This window comes from Mauremys reevesii, linkage group 11 (assembly GCF_016161935.1).
Source record: "Mauremys reevesii isolate NIE-2019 linkage group 11, ASM1616193v1, whole genome shotgun sequence".
In the NCBI taxonomy this organism is placed as follows: Eukaryota; Metazoa; Chordata; order Testudines; family Geoemydidae; genus Mauremys; species Mauremys reevesii.
In genome coordinates this window covers 26,459,089-26,475,511 of record NC_052633.1, presented here as the reverse complement: position 1 = coordinate 26,475,511, position 16,423 = coordinate 26,459,089, and the positions used below count along the sequence as shown (strand labels likewise).

The window sequence follows — 16,423 nt, the reverse complement described above, 5'->3', positions numbered from 1 at the left end:
GAAGTAGAGTTCCAATTCTGGCTATTGAAAAGCTCTGGCTTGGGATCCAGGTTTGGTTTGAACCTCTCCAAAACAGGCAGCTATTTAGATCCAGTTTTAGTTCCAAAAGAAAGGAGGTTAGAGCATAGATGGAATAAGAATTAGACAGAAGGAGAAGGGTTAAAAGATCTAATGTAAGGTGAACCCACCCACCCACTCCTTGCAGTGTTCCTTCCATAAATGCTAATGTGACTCATACCGGACCCTGTCCTGGATGGCTGAGCACGAAGCAGAGAGCAGCACTGGGAGGCAGCAGCAAAGGACAGAGAGTTTATTGCACAGTCATGGAGGTTGCAGGCAACTAGTGTCTCTTTCCAACTACTGCATCTCTGAGCACAATGGACTCTGGTGAAATGTCCAAGACAGCTGGCTGGCAGGAGTGCAGTTCCCTACACACTGCCCAGGGGCTGTACTACACACATGTAGCCGGCAGCACTTCATTGCTCCATGTGCTCAGAGTCCATCCACAGTTGACAAGTCGGGGTGATTGCTATCCATTTAAATCCCTCATGAGCAACACCACATGGTTGTTGCTCAGTTAATTACCCTCACCAGCTTCATGTGGTCAGTTTTTTTGTAAACCTCCTGCCAACTGCTCCACATGATCAAAACCACTCTTGCTGGAGCTCCGCCCAGTTAGTGTCTCAGCTGGACCATGTGGTACTAGAGTGGAAAAGCTGCTGCTTTTTAGACATCCCCTTTCAGCCAGCTGTTCTTGGCCACTTGTCCCACCCCAGGCCGGGAAGCTGGACTGAACTGGAGTAGCTGGGCGATGAGGGTTTTGCAGGGCTCAGGCAGAGGAGGAAGACCATCAGGGTAGAGGACACCCTTCTTCTGGTGGCGGGGCATGCTGAGGATGTGGGTGTCGTCGAAGGGCATGCAGCCAGTCACCATCACATAGAGCACCACCCCCAAGCTCCATATGTCGTACTTCTTGGCGTCGTAGGGAATGCCCAGCAGCACCTCGGGGGAGGCATAGGCAGCTGATCCGCAGTAGGTGGTGCTCAGGTCTGGGTAGCCACGTGCCTCTTTGCCAAAGCCAAAGTCAGTGAGCTTTGCTCGGCGGCTGTCAGGGGTGAGCAAGACGTTCTCACACTTGAGGTCCCGGTGCACCAGGTTCCGGTCATGCAGGTAGCGCACAGCACCCACGATCTGTCCAAAGATTTCCCGGGCATCAGGGACACAAGGTAGTCTCCCCAGTCGCTGCACCAGCTGGAGCAGATCCGTGGACGCTGCTTCCATCACGATGTAGAGTTTCCCATTGCAGACCTCGATGAACTCAAAGATCCGTACAATGTGAGGATGCCGGATCACCCGCAGGATGGAGAGCTCCCGTGGCAGAAACTTGTTTACAAAGTCAGGGGGTGCCCGGTGCCGATCCACCACCTTGATGGCTAGCGGGCCTTTGTACTTGGCTGAGGTGGCCACCTTCACCTTAGAGTAACTGCCCTCACCCAGGGTCTGGCCCAACTTGTAGCCCAGATTACCCAGCACCTTGTCCCCTGGGGAGCCCCCTGACATGGTGCAGGGTCCTTTGGGGGCTTAACAAGACTCGGTTGATCTTTTTGGGACTGATGGCTTCAACCCATTGCGCTTGGCACCTGGTACACCTTCATTTCCATATGTCCCCTGGCTGCTTGCCCCAGATGCATCACTGCGCACTGGGTATTGTGAAGTGCCAGGAGTGTCATATACCACTGGTAACCGGGGGTGTCATATAACCCCATTGCTTTCCCATCCCCCACTTGAGAACCCAGAAGTCCCACAGTGCTTAGTTGAGAGATTTAAAATCAGACTTCATATTCTCAGACAATTAAAATCAGACTTCTTAGTATATGCCCATAACAAAGGCATTTTTCCACCTGCTTTTTAAAAATGTATCTCTAATTTAGAAAGTCTAGGAACAAAAGGTTTCTAACTTAAAGCAATAAATTACATTAAAAACCCACCCCCGGGGAGAAACACACACAGAGTCCAGTCCCAGTATAATGGAGGGACGAGAAAGGATGAGCATGATGTCCAGCCTCATTATTGCACAAGTCCATAGCTGTAGTTTGCTACAGAATCCCGTAACTCATCCTTAGCCATAGGACTGAGGTCCAGATTGCCATGGAATACAACACAGGGTCTTGCGTAAACAGAGTTAGGGTGATTTTCTTGTTTCCAGTAGTATTCACACCCTCTTTGGATTGGCTTTAGCATAGACAGCTCATCAAAATATGCCTGACAAGTAAATAACAAGATTGTGCAAAGTCTCCTACTAAAATAATAACCCCAGATACTCTTGCACTCCCTTCACTCCTCTGGAAATGACACCAGCTGATCTTGTGCTATACTTTTAGTTACTCAATGTGGATTATTCTTCAGAATTAAAAGTAGGAACATTTGCAGCAGTCACTTTGCTAAATGCTGCTGCTCCATCTTTGGTTGTGGTGAAAGCATTTTTTTTTTAAAAGATGGAAACAAATTGATCATTTCCTCCCTCCCCCCCCCATCTGCCAGTCATGTTCATGGGGCTCAGCCAGCGCAGGCTAGCGTGTGTGTGTCTGTAAAATACTAGGGGCAGACCACCGGCTTGTGACCCCTCCCGAAGCAGGGAGACCCACAGGATGCCTCCGTTGTCTCAACTGCCCTCTGCGCGGAACAGGCTTGAATCCACGCCAAAGGGGCGAGGGAGAGACGCAGTAAAATACGAACGTTCCAGGTCAGAGGACAAAAGAACCCAGCCCAGCCAATCAGCAACTCGCACGGAGCACTTTGCTCACACTGAGTTCCATTCTGATGGCTCCGCGTTCCACGGATGCTTCCATTCCACGCGCCTCCCCCGCTTCCTCAATGAATGTGTCCCGGAGAGAGGGTCGGGGGAGCCGCGACCGCTGTAGCCCCGAGCAGGCGGCTCGAATTAGGCGAAGGCTCCGTGTGATTGGCTCTGTCCTGTCCCCAGCCCCGTTTCCCTTTGTTCGGCCCCCGCGGGATGAGGGAGATGGGCCCGCCCGCCGGGGTATAAAAGGGCAGGCGCAGTAGCGCACATGCTTCTTTTGCGTTGCAGCTGAAGGCAGGGCAGGGAGTGTGCTGTGGACGTAGGGTGCCCTCCTGAGCAGGGCACGCAGGGGGCTGGGAAGCACTCGCCGACTGCCGAGCTGTTGTAACATAATAGCAGGCGGGGAGAGTGCTGGGGCTCGGTGCAGTGAGAAAGGGGGACGAGAAGCCAGGGCTGCCCCTGGCTTTCACCAGTGGGGGCAGCAGCTGCAACCGACCAGTCTCCGTGCCTGAAAATCACAGTGCCCAGCCTCATCACATCGCCTTCACCTTCGAGCTATAAAAGGCTCCTCCGAGTGCTCCTGCTGTCTGTTAATTTGGGTTGATAGCTGCCCCCCAAGTGTACACACACACCCCAACCCTGGGCTGGTCACCCTGACTCCCTTCCTCTCCTGAGGGATGCTTTGTCCTGCTCAGTCTGCCCCAGCACCTGTGTCTTCCTCTTCCTGAGCAGCAGCATGAGCATGGCAAACGACACATACCACTTTATAAAAGACATAAAACCCGGACTGAAAAACTTAAATGTCGTCTTTATTGTGCTGGAAATCGGTAAGTGGGTCCCTCTGAACCATGTCTCTTCCCTCCTCCCCTCTTTCCTCTCCCTCCTAGGGTAGGAGAGTACATTTGTGCTGGGCTGATTCCCGACACGTGGTCACACTTCCAGGGGGAGCAAGATCAGCTCCCTTGCAGTGCGGAAGCCTCCTTTACTCCCTTGTTCCTATCTTATTTTAAAATAAGATCTCTCATCCAGGCAACTAGGTAAGGGAGAGAATCTCATCATGAAATTAATTTAACTCAATTTATTCTGCGCTGGATAGACTTGTCTGTTTTAATGATCTTGCCTCTTGATCTTACTAGTAAAAAGGGTCCATGACACTTGGGGAATAACTCTCTAAAACATCTAAACTATTTTTTTTTCATTTCCAGACAGCATGAATTCTTCCAGTCTGTAAGTTTTATTTTTTTTATTTTAAATTCCCCATACAGGACGAGTTACCAAAACCAAAGATGGACATGAGGTGAGATCGTGTAAAGTAGCAGACAAAACTGGCAGCATCACAATTTCAGTGTGGGATGAAATCGGAAGTCTCATACAGCCAGGGGACATTATTCGATTGACCAAAGGGTATGTATGGGGTGGGGACAGGATACGGCTTAGCTCAGCCTCGCCTCACTGTTGGCTGTTTAAATAACTTGTTGCTCAATGATCTTGTTGTTAACCATTTCTATACTTTACAATGGGGTGGATAAGATCTGAAGGATCAGTGTCTTTACTGTAATGAATGTGGAAAAATCTTCTGTTACTGAAGAAAAGGGTTTGAATTCTAAATAGCCTTTGACTTCCTCTGTGAAAGAAGCAACATGACACAGCTTGCCTTTTTTGGACTGCTTCTTTGACGCAGTGGCAGTAGCCTGTGATCTATCATCAAATTAAAACCTCAGGATTTCTCCTTGCCTTCCCTCCCCCCAACACTCAAACCTAACATACACATTGATGGGATTTGTAGACCGCTCTGTCTGTATCTCAGTAACGTATCTGTTCAGATGGGAATCTGCTATTTAAGAGCTTTACTGTGCTTTCCTTAAGTTTCACATTCTGTTTTGGGGGGATGACAAAGTTGTCTTGATCAGTACATTCAAGATAGGGATTCAGAGAGTGAAATCAAAACCATGTTCTTATTTTAACACTTTTCTTCTGTAGCACTGTGCTCATAGAGAATAGGGGGGATAATTATCTTTAAGCAACACTGAAAAGGTAGTCTGCTTCACAGTGGGTTTTATGGAAATGACAGGAAAACTGGGAGTAGAAATTGGTCGGTAAAAAAAAAAAATTAGTGTTGTTATAAAATACAGTATTTTGTTCCTGTGTAATGGCTACAATATAATGGGACACTGCCTGGTTACATATTCTCAAGTTTTGCAATATGCTCCCATTGACACTAAATTATAAAACTGAAACAATTTAAAACTACTTTTAACCTCTTATTCTCCACTTATACAATTGCAAGAAACTAGTCACTTTCATTTCTCTTTTTAGTCAATTTCACTTTCTTATTCTCATTTGACAGCCCAACACACACAAGTATTTTGGTTTAAAATGTTCAGGGATTGTTTAAAAACACACAAACTCCTTTGCTCAATAGTTATAAAAACTGAGAATGTTTCTACAATGGAGTCACTGTTAGTGGCATAGTGGTTGATTTTTTTCAAGTAATTCCTGTGTTGGAGATGAAAACAAATGAATATCCCTATCAGAATTTCTGTAGTTATTCTTGTTCAGATTTACTTTATAGAAAAGTAAGAAGTAAATCTTCAGTCCTAGTTTTTAGGGGTCAAATTACATCTGTTTAAAATTTTGAGAGTTGACGTCCAATGTGTTTTCAGAATCCTTGAAGATTACAGCTATCTTTGCTAAACTTTACGTAGACCGCCTCAAAAATCTTCTGCCTATACTATATAAAACCAAGTTATTAGTGTTGGTTGTAACTGTTAATATCACATTTCTTTGTAAATAATTTATTATAGTTGCCACAGTGTTCTCTGGGGGAGTGAATGGGATGACAGATGGCTCACAAGATAGTCTGTATTAATGTGATCCATACTATGGAAAAACAAGAACCTCTATTGCAAGATATAAAGCCATGAAATAGCATCAGTTCGGTTTATTTAGGACCAAATTATGTCCTCATTTGCACCAATGCACATTCATGGAAGACAATAGATTTGAACAGCAGGTGCAAAGATCTGACTTTGGCCCTTATTTTACAACGTATTCTCTTTCGCTTTATACTGGTGTACAAACTGCACTAAGAACTGTCTACTCTGTCCCAGCGCAGTTTCCACTTCTGTACTTAACTCAGGATTAATTGCAGTGACATTGCATGTAAATTTTACATATATGGGGTAATCTGATTTCTTCAGTCTGGTCACTGTTACAAATAGTTATCCTTAGCTAGGCACTGTTTCTGTGTACAAAAACTGCCATTTCTTTCTTTCTATGCTGAATTCCAAGTCTAGAGAGATTCCGCTGCATTAACAGACAGTATCCCATGTGTTCCCTATTGTTAGCTGTTCATGGGCAGGATGATGTAGCAGCTAATATTTCAAAATTCTAAACACTTAAGTTTCTATGTTCAGATTGGTGTTTTACGGCCAACCTCTCTCATTTTAGGAACTGAAAATGAAAACTTGTGTTAATGGAACCTGTGGTGTTGGAAATTCCGTGAAGTTGTTATCCTTCAGTGTCTTGGGGTTTTTCTCCTGTATAGTGTATATGTGAGATTGATATCCCTTTAGCTTAGCACTTCTTTCCCTTCATGTTATAAGACAAAACTGCCCAGCATGAAAGGAATCTTGTTCCAAGCAAAAGGCGACATGTTAAGTGCAAGGCCACTGCTATTGCACCTTATTTAGAGATGGTTGAATGCTGTGTTTGAGGGAATAGAGCACTTAAATTTTTTAACTGAGATTTCATTTTGTGTGCTGAATGCAGGAGGAAGTGATATTTTTCTATTTTATTATATTTGTACTACAATGTCCCGCGGCTGAGACTGGGGAGGTAAAAGCACAGCGAGATTACGTGACTTGGCCACAGTCACAAAGGACGTCTATGGCAGGGCTGGGGATGGAACCGGTCCCATCCTGGTGTTTTAGCGAGAAGACCATCCGTCCTCTTTTGTTCGAGTTCCTCCTCTGTTTATTTGTGCCTCTCTTTTGCAAGCCTTGTAACTTTTCTGTCATGTACGTTCAGTACAACTGAGCTGCTTGTCTTTATTTCTACATAACTTAATTTCAGTCCCCGAAGTGAAATGCTACTATAAACGGCCAAGTTGGGCTGAGGTACCCTCATGCTATCTCCAAGCATGTATTTCCACATACTGAAAATGATTGCATTTTATTTCTGCATATCACTTGAATCTCAAGGGTAAATATATATTTTGCTGCTACCTACTATATCTGAGAACTGCTCTTCTACTAAAAATTAAGCAGTTGGTTTTTCTTCTTGAGCCACTGAATGTTGTCTAACGTATTCATTGTGTCTTGTTTTCTACAGTGGAACAGAGGCAAATCCACTCTAGTTCCCCTCTTGCAGAATTAACACTCTGGTATTCTGCAGAAGTAACACTGTGTATGTCAATTAGTTGGCTGGGCTGCAAGGTGATGTGGACAGTGGTCCTGGAAACAGTGTATCTGCCTGACAGGAAGGATGGCACTTGGCTAGCAGAAAGGCCTGTCCATAGTGGTATAGCTGTGACAGACCTGATGCTAGTCTGATGTGGCTGTTAGCCTCTTTTGAAGACCCAAACAAATTAATGGGGCTTCCAACAGCTGTTCGTAGAAGCAGAAAATACATTAGTAACTAGAAACTTCTAGAGTAAAATAATCTTAAGGAATCTGAGAATTTTAGTCTGGGAATTCTAGCCACTCTTTCTGCTGGTACAGAACATCTGCTAGACAGGTTTAGTTCTTCAAAATCTCTTTCAATGTTAATGTTCCCTATTGGTTAGCAGAGAATATTCTGCTTATCCTTTTCGAGCGCTTTACACGTTATTGGTACTCTTTTGGCTAGGTATGCGTCTCTGTGGAAAGGATGCCTGACACTTTACACAGGAAGAGGAGGCGAGCTACAGAAAATTGGGGAGTAAGTATCACGCTTTGTATGCGTTGTCCTTGACAGTGGGTCATGGGAAGTGTAAACTAGTGTGGGTATTATCAGGAGGATTTAATGGGGGGGGGGGGGAAAGCAAAATGGAGATTTAGTGGTTATCAGTGTTAGTTCCAACAGAGGCCAGTAGGTTGCTTGCTCCTGTCAGTGGTTATATGGTTGGTTGTGGCAAAAAGCAGTAGCCTGTTTCACTGGAGTGTGCCCGTAAGTGGGGGTATCTACTGGACTTGGGCCACCATTCTCTGTAGGTACAATCTACCGATGGTTTTACAGAACAGACAAGTTCCTGGTATAAAACCTCTCTTCTTGGGTTAGTACATACTCGTGTTCAAGGACTTGCAGCATTGAAAACTTGGAAACTTCTATCCACAGGCTAGGTACAGTACAGGCAGCTGCAGTGCGAGCTTACACACACGGCGGTGATAATGAGTTCCACCCTGTTGTGCTAAAGGAATCATCCTCTCAGCCTCCCTCCTAGCTGTCCTGTGGGTCGTAATGATAGGAGTATAGTGTGTAAAATGAGCTAGGCGATTATTCTGCTCTGCTCGCTTAGGCCTCACTTTGAATAATCTGGTTATTTCAGGGCCTTATTTTAAGTCCTGTGTCAAATTGGCAAGAGCTCAGATGAGCAACGTGATGATGAAGAAAGGTGAAGAGAATTTAGATAGGAGCAAGCATCACTCTTTTAGACTGTTAAAGGATGCTGTAAAGAAGCAAGAGATCAGTTATTCCTTATTCAACAAGAACAAATGCAAGTGACAAGCTTAAGATGCAGCCAGAAAAATACTTGACGCAGTACCTATTTCTTTCTAATTAGATGAATAATTCTGAAATGTCCCCACTCGAGAGGGTTTCCTTGTATTATCAAAACATCTCAGAGCCCAAGTCATTGTTCAGGGCCCCGTTATGCTAGGTGCTGTACAAATACTCAATAAAAAGACAGCCCCTGCCCCCAAAACCTTAGAGGTTTGAGGACTTGACACCCTATCTACTGGATGGTTCAAGAATAACAAAATCCAGCGAGGTGCGATGCAAAGGAATACACTAGAGAGTTCCTTTCAGGCCAAATGATTCGGCGTTTCTGTACAATTTTTGAATGGGTGTTGCTCTATAAAAGGGTTGGATTAAGGTGAAATTTCTATCTTGACTTTTTGTAATTCTGGCCCACAGCATGGGTCCGGACCAGCTGCCGGTTTCAGTGGTTTGAGACAGCAATTTTACCTTACAAAGTTTTGATCCCAGTCTCTCCTCCCCTGCCTCCCATTTACATGCAGTAGCCAATAGGTCTATTCGCTCACTCGCTGCAACTAATTGGAAAAGGATCATATGAATTTTAGTATCCCCCTGAGGTTCTTGAACTCCTCTTTAATGTTAATAGGGTGCTAGGCAGGCATACCAGGTGTTCTGGCTGCTTGTCTGAAATAGCCTGAGCAAGGAAACTTTACATCTCGGGCCCCGATCCTTCAAAAGAATCGAAGAGCCATGCTGGTCTCTTGTGCTGTGGAGGGGCTCCCTTTGTAGGATTGGAGCCTGGTTTACTTACGCCTTAGTAGTGTGGAGGTTCAAAGTGTCCATTCCCTTTGGAAATACTGAAGAATTCTCTCCTAACTCCTTATGAAAAGCTGTTCTGTTGCTCTCCTCACACTCTTGTTTTCTTTTCAGGTTTTGTATGGTATACTCGGAAGTGCCAAACTTCAGTGAGCCCAACTCAGACCACCTTGGGCAGCACAACAAGCTGGTATGTTAAACTTCCTGGGGTTCTCTTGCATAAAATAGGCTTTGATCTGAGTATTTCAGGCTAGGCGGTGGTAAGATTTCTGGCTTTTAAAGTGGTGCTCAAGGAAGCATATAGAAGGATGGCAATGATGTGGTAAATAACTGTAGGAGAGTGGTGAGGGGATCTCATGTGTAGCCGGAACAAAAACATGTGCAACAAATTCAATTCCTCTCTGTAACACAAAGAAGTTTCTGTGTCTGACCCATATTTTTTCTCTCTATATTTCTCTGAAGGCACAGGGTGAACAGAATAATAGTTCTTCATCAAGTAATGTGGGTACTTATACTTTCGGGCCAGTGGGTAAGTTTTTGTTTTAATTTGTGGAAGTGAAAGGATGAGAAACACTTTACACTCTTAGTTTTTTCAGTGTTGAGAAACGTAGGGTTTTACATTCTAAGGGCAAAATGTGGCGCTCTGGTGCCAAATCCTGCAAGCACTTTTGCACATAAGTAACTTTATTCAAACCAATATTTCCATCATAAATGTGTTTGGGATTGGCCCTACTAGTAACTATTCAGGCAGGACTTTTCGCAGGTGCCTAAGTCACGTAAGAGCACACTTCACACTGACTTGGTTAATGTGACTCATGCTCCTAAATCACGTAGGTACTTCTGAAAATTCCACTCTCGGCTTTCAGCCCACTGCTGCTTATTGAACGTAAAGGGGCAGACCTAAACCAGACATGGTTTTAGTGTTGCACTTGATACTTAACCAGAAGTAATTAGTCCTAATCTTGGGCTGCTCCGCTGTGAACATTCATTTGGGTTCAGTATGCGGGTGCGTGATATGCAGGAGGTCAGACGAGATAATTTGGTGGTCCCTTCTGGCCTTAAACGCCGACTCCAAATAGTCACACGATTCCTGGCGGGTTACTTCCTGAACTGGGAAGGATGGCAGAGACCTGAACTCTTATGCAATAGGAAGATTAGAGTGTAAGTATAGTTTTGTGGCAGCACTGTACTGTACTGTATTATGTTTCAATAAGAAAATGGTTCAGAGGTCTCGGAGTGCGTGTAAAGCTCGCTCACACCTTTCTCCTGGGGTTGCATAATGGATGCATACGATAATCAAAACCTAGTGTTGTGTATCCAAGAGTTGTTGCTGGCAATGAATTGTCTGAGCTCAGACTGATACAATCGACAAGACCAGTGACGCTTCTCAGTGACTGTCAGTTTCCCCTTTGGGAATAGATTTTCACTTCTCCCATTTCGCTTCTTTGAGTCCTTTCCACTCCTTCAAGTATAAAAACTTCTGCTGAGCAAATAAGGGTGGTTCTCTGAAGCCAATTTTTTTTGTTGCCTTAATACCAGGGTGGGGCAAGTCCTCTGTCAGCCTAATTGCTGGGTAGCCACCTACTCATGACCCAGTCATTTTGGGTGGTGGACTGTTCTGATTCTATTGCATTCACACTTATATTTTGAGACCTGCTTCCTTCTTTGATTCACATTATCCTTCTTCCTGCTTCTGTGCAATCTTTAATTCCCTCCCCCTCCCTTCCTCCTTCACCCTCCATCCTGTTTTTGCCTTCTCAGCCTTCATGTGTTTTGTCCCGAGCATGGTACCAGCTATCACTCCCTACAGCGGATTCACACAAGACTGTTCTCTCTCTCTCTGTGTTTGGAGGGGTGGGGCGTGATGAGTCCTATACTGGCTGCTTTCCTTCTACTCTTTCCTCTCTGGCTTTTCTGTCCTGCTGTATCTCCTGGTCATTGCTGCTGTGGACCATCTGATATGTGTCAGCTATAGGCGAGTGCATGTGAATGGAAGCATCAGAATCCAACTTTGGCTGCCAGACTGGTGTTATTTCCCTCCGTCCCTCTCTCCCTCCGAGAATGCAATGCCACATCATAGCAGCACGAACGGCCCACGGCCTTCTCACTTCAGTCATTGCTGCAAAGCTGCAAAGTTGGAAAAAGCAGGCTGTGATTTGGAGTTCTGAGGTCTCTCGACTTTGCTCCCCATCCTAAAGCTCGGTGTTACCTCATTATGTAGTAGCCATGCAGAATGCGAAGGCTATTTGCGCAGAAGAGCAGTGATGTCAAACTGTTGAACTTGTGATAAAATTTTGCTGTCTTTTTAGGAAATGGTTTGCAAACGGGACCTGAATCTAGTGGATTTCCATTGGCCTACAATCATGCCCACTCCTATGCAGGTACTGGGAGAGCCAATGGACGAGGACCTGTAAATCCACCGATCCCAGCATCTAATAATATTCAGCCCCTTCTAACAGCAGTAAATAACGGGAGGGACCCACGCAGAGCCTTTAAAAGATGACTGTGCCAAATGTGGTTGTACGACTTGCTTAAACTATACACCCGACTTGAACACTGAATGCACTTTTATGTATGGTTAACTGTGAAAAAGTTTGTCCTTTATTAGTGTTTTTTTCTTTATGGTCTATGGAGCGAAGTGACTTGATTTTCTTCAAAAAAGCGTGGTAAAGCTGCTGACATCTCAGAAATTAGGGCGGTGGGTATTTGAGAGCCCAGGTAAAAGTGTGAATTCAGTTGGGGTGAATTTTTAAAAAATGGGAGCAAATTTTAGTTGGATATTAATTTTGGGTGGGTTTTTTTGTTGCTCTGTTTCTTCTGGTCAGCCATATAGCCATAAGGGGTCTGTCATGTCCCATATATGTGACTTCCGTGAGGGCTAATGGAAATTGTGTGACTGTACTGAGGGGCTGAGATGCCCTAAACAGTCAGGTCTCCTGTTTAAAACTGAAATGACCTGCTAAAGTAATAAGTGCACCAAAATTGGTCAATGTCAGCAGCTAGTAGCGCCGCTTAAATCAAAGGATGGGTAACTCCAAGAGATTTCAATTGGCTACAGTAAAGAGATGTTGAGTGACTGAACAGTAATGGCTTAGCTTTTGTTGCTAAAAAGTGTAAATTATTTCTCCTGCTACAATATCTCTTTAAAGAAGAAAGTCATCCCTAATATGCCAAACAGTTCTCAAGGAAAGCTGCAACCATTTGGCACACAAGGTAAATAATAGGAGGGAAAGTTCTAAATTACAAAGGGCATTTCTTACTGTCCTTGTGGTGGCTTCAGTCTTGATGAAAAATAACTTTGTGCTTTTCCTGAATTGTGGGATCTCCAAAGTCACCAGTGGAGAGCAAGGTGCCAAGGATTCTGCTGTTCACATATTTAATGCTATACATCTAACTCTTCATCTCTAGCAAGATGGCCACCACCTGGATTTTTGAATGCCTATTTTTAACACTTGTTTATGTTCAAACAAAATACTTATTAGATTCAACAATATACTTACTGGTGTACAAAAGTACTAGGCTACCATACAGCAGGACTTCCACTGCCATAAGGTGTTAATTTATTTTTCAAATCATGTATTTTTCTTCCCTTTTATATAACATTAAATTATCTCTGTGTGAACGTTTGACATCATCACCACCACCATCACCTCTAAACAAAACAGGTGCAGTTTTCAGCCCAACTACAAGATTCTTGGTACTAGATCACATAGCAACAAATTATCCACAGTGTAAACTGATTCAATTTCTGTGCTTTGGATCAGGTTTGGAAACAGTTCAGAAGCTGTAAGATGACTTACTGGGTTCCCTCTTTATTTGTTAGACTCTATTCTTGAAGCTGACTTCTTAAATAAAAGTTGCACTAACCATGTTGACAGACATCAATTTCTTTTGGTCAAGCCTTAGAGATTTCATGACAGAGAAGACTATTTTGAAGTAGAAGTTGTCACTGTGAAGTCATTCCAATTCATTGAGTTATTGTCTGCTTTCAGCCATTCTTGGTGTTTACAAGTCGTTTTACCCACTGTCTTTCTGTTTTGTCATATTTGAATGTCAGTGTTCTGAAATGGCCCAGTTTCAGAGCTTGTGACAGCAGAAATGGTCTTTCCTTTGTCAGTAACCCTGGTGTGTAAAGATTCACTGCTTGCTTAGAAACACGAGCTTTTAAACATTTCTTGACGTCATTTAGAAAGATCTTTGTGTCCCAAAATCTGAAGGCTATTTACCTCAGATACAGCAAAGAGCTATGCAGATATGTGTGCATTGGTAAAATAGTCATTGCTACTCATACTTTCTGATTGAAATTGTCAAAACTCTGAGACACTAAATAAAATCTAATCATGTAACTCTTAGTATAGTGGTCAGTGGATGGGGTTGTCCAGACTGTACAGACCTTGTGAAACTACAAAACACCAAGTGAACTTTGAGGAATGTTTGAAGTTGGAAGTGGAGGTGGTGGGCCACCTACAAATAGAAGCTCTCTTCACTTTTCCATTCCACTTCTGTTTTAAAAATATGATTGTAAGTAGAATTTTATATACACTGTAAAGTTTGTGCGTAGTTCCTTTATTAGCAGAGCATTAGGTACCCTTTATAATAGGGCTAGAATTTCTTTCTATACATGTTCCTTTAGGTCCCTGGGTCATAAGTGCTGTAAGTGAGAGCCCATCTTTTCAGCTGAGAAGCAGTTATTAAAAAGCACTGTTTAAGTGATACTGAAGTTAGAAAACTGAATATTCTTCAAGATTCCACAGTATGGGCCTTTATTTTAAATATTAATATTCACAATATCATAAGGAATCATGGTATGCTGGCAAATCCTTATTTGGTGGGTTGCTGTGAGGTACTGAATGTGATTGTAATTTCACACATGCAAATTATGTTAGCTTTAGTCAAATAATTCCTTTAAGGAACAGAAAACTAAGAAGGTAGAGCATGTATTCTAGTTCACTGCACTTTTAAATAGAAAAGGTAACACTTAATCGTGCTTACATTACCCAGGCTGTTAAAATGGAAATGGTTACTGCTAGTAAATTTAACACAGGATGTGGACACCTGCTGCCAAGTCTTTGTGTAAGCAAATGACCTCTGATTGAAAGAAATGAAGCAAGAAGATTGGTCTTTACTTCTTTTAAGGTTGGTAGCATTCCTGTCTTCAGTGTCTAATCATTTGTTTTAACATTAGGTTGTATCATTTTATTAATTTAGTTTTACTTCTCTTCAGGGGGAATCTCTGCAATATGAAGCCAGGTGAATTTTGATCTGTTTAACTATATTAACTTCAAGTCTCTGGTCATGTGATGAATTCGGGACAAGAAGTCAAAGGAAGAAAGTTCTGCTTTCCCTAGCAAGTTCCATACAGCCAGTATAGAAGGCTCTGATCCTGCAATGGGATCTATGCGTTTACCTTATGCTAGCGTGGAGCCCCATTCACTTCAGTGGGACTCTTCAGAGAGCCCTTTGCAGGTGCAAACCCTCAAACAATTACAATGCAATAGTCTAACATCATCATCCAGTTTGCGAGAAGTGGTGTTATGAGGGAGTATTATAATGGCGAGTGAGGTAGGTAAGGAACATTTGAAAAGGCCTGCTGAAAGAGGGTGTGTAATAAAGATGGAAGGGCGCTCTCCTTCATGTGGTGTTCTTTCTAGGTGATGGATGTTTGAAGGAAGGATTCTATAAGGATATTATGGATGACGCACATTGCTACAGTTGCACACAACTTGTCTGGGTAATTAAGATGTGCTCTGAGGGTTTATCATATCTTTACTTTTTTGGAGTCTACTTACCCAGTAGACTGGAAGGGTTAATAACACAGGGATGAGTAGGTGGAATGTCCCTCAGGCCTGACTTGTGTTAGGACAAGAAGGTACAATTCTCATTTCCATGGCTAACCCATTAATTACCTTCAGATTGCTCTGAAAAATGAGGCAGCTAATAATGTTTGCCCTCACGTTGTGCTGCTTCAGTTCTCAGAAGTGGGGAAGAAATGGTAGCCTGATTGTAAAGATGGACTGAGATGTGAAGCCATTTGTCTCAGGCATTCCAATCTAGTGTATATAACACATGGATTTACCACCTCAGAATTTAGTCTATTCCAGCTTCTGCTACAAATTTCACACCTAACCTTTGCAAAGTCCCTTAAGCTCTGTTCCATTGTCCAGTGACGGTAAGGTTCTTGCCCGTGTTTCTCCCAACCCTGGGGCTATTTTATGAGGAATGCCAGGGTCACTGATGAGAAGCTGCAGTCTCGTTTTTATGTATGGAAAGTAACCTGGCCAGTTTGGCGGTTAATGGCAAATAATCTCAGTCGTCATGGTTTTTTTTCCTCCACTGGTTTCACTGATTTTAAGTCATGACAATTTCATGATATTCTGTTATTCTCAGCCTTGAATACGGGCCCATGCAAGAAGCTGTATTAAAACCCACTGATATTTCAAATTTTGTAGCATAAATTTGATGTTAGTGGGCAGCAAAAGGGACACAGCATTAAACACTAAACATTTCAGAAAAAGCCATTTTAATTTTAATCTCAAATTAAATTCTAATTGACAGTGAGACTTAAGCTGGCAACATTGAAAGCATTTTTCATTAGTGGAATTCCAAGGGTGAAACAATTTGCAGTAAAATGGGGCTGTGGCTGTAACCTATAAGCAGGCATCCACGTTTCTGTAATAAACCAGACCCAGGAATAACTGCTGTAATAACCCAGGCATTTACCACTTGAGTTAAAGGTCTGTTAGCTGTCACTTGTTAGCACGTCTTTCTTTTCTGACCTGCAAATAACCAGCCAATAGAGGGCACCATGCCTCCTGCACAGCCAGTTCCTGAACATGCTTCTATAGAAATTAGTGTGAGCTGGATTTGGCCCTAAACTATTTGCATGAAAAGAATAATTTTGCTTAACTATCCCTCTTAAATATAGCTAACACACAAGCTTTCAGTGAGCTGTAACTACATGGAAGGTTTAAAGAGGCTTTAACAAGCTATTTTTGGGTTAGTGGGAGACAAGCACTGGGTAGAAGTCAATTTCAAATGCAGAGAACTCTTAACCTATGACTCCTAATTTTGATTTTTCTTAAAAACTTTCTGAAATTCTTCTACCTCCAGAGTAAATCTTCAGTTAGACTT

The 16,423-nt window shown here is 43.2% G+C and overlaps 2 protein-coding genes across 2 annotated transcripts; one reads left to right on the top strand and one right to left on the bottom strand.

Moving 5' to 3' along the window:
- Positions 1–295: 295 nt before the first annotated feature.
- On the bottom strand, positions 296–1,707 carry LOC120375088 (testis-specific serine/threonine-protein kinase 6-like). The gene has a single exon (XM_039495746.1). It carries the CDS (start codon positions 1,558–1,560, stop codon positions 727–729), a length of 834 nt encoding a protein of 277 aa, XP_039351680.1. The 5' UTR covers positions 1,561–1,707; the 3' UTR covers positions 296–726.
- Positions 1,708–3,051: 1,344 nt separating this feature from the next.
- NABP1 (nucleic acid binding protein 1) lies at positions 3,052–13,165 on the top strand. Its single transcript, XM_039495748.1, has 6 exons — positions 3,052–3,627; positions 4,066–4,204; positions 7,649–7,720; positions 9,407–9,482; positions 9,755–9,821; positions 11,602–13,165. Exons 1-6 carry the CDS (start codon positions 3,537–3,539, stop codon positions 11,793–11,795), a joined length of 639 nt encoding a protein of 212 aa, XP_039351682.1. The 5' UTR covers positions 3,052–3,536; the 3' UTR covers positions 11,796–13,165.
- Positions 13,166–16,423: the final 3,258 nt, after the last annotated feature.

Bases quoted from the DNA above. Each gene is read 5' to 3' on its own strand.
- LOC120375088 (XM_039495746.1), bottom strand. From the start codon at position 1,560: ATGTCAGGGGGCTCCCCAGGGGACAAGGTGCTGGGTAATCTGGGCTAC.
- NABP1 (XM_039495748.1), top strand. From the start codon at position 3,537: ATGAGCATGGCAAACGACACATACCACTTTATAAAAGACATAAAACCC. The intron at 9,483-9,754 runs GTATGTTAAACT...ATTTCTCTGAAG, and splicing joins TTGGGCAGCACAACAAGCTG to GCACAGGGTGAACAGAATAA. The intron at 9,822-11,601 runs GTAAGTTTTTGT...CTGTCTTTTTAG, and splicing joins TTATACTTTCGGGCCAGTGG to GAAATGGTTTGCAAACGGGA.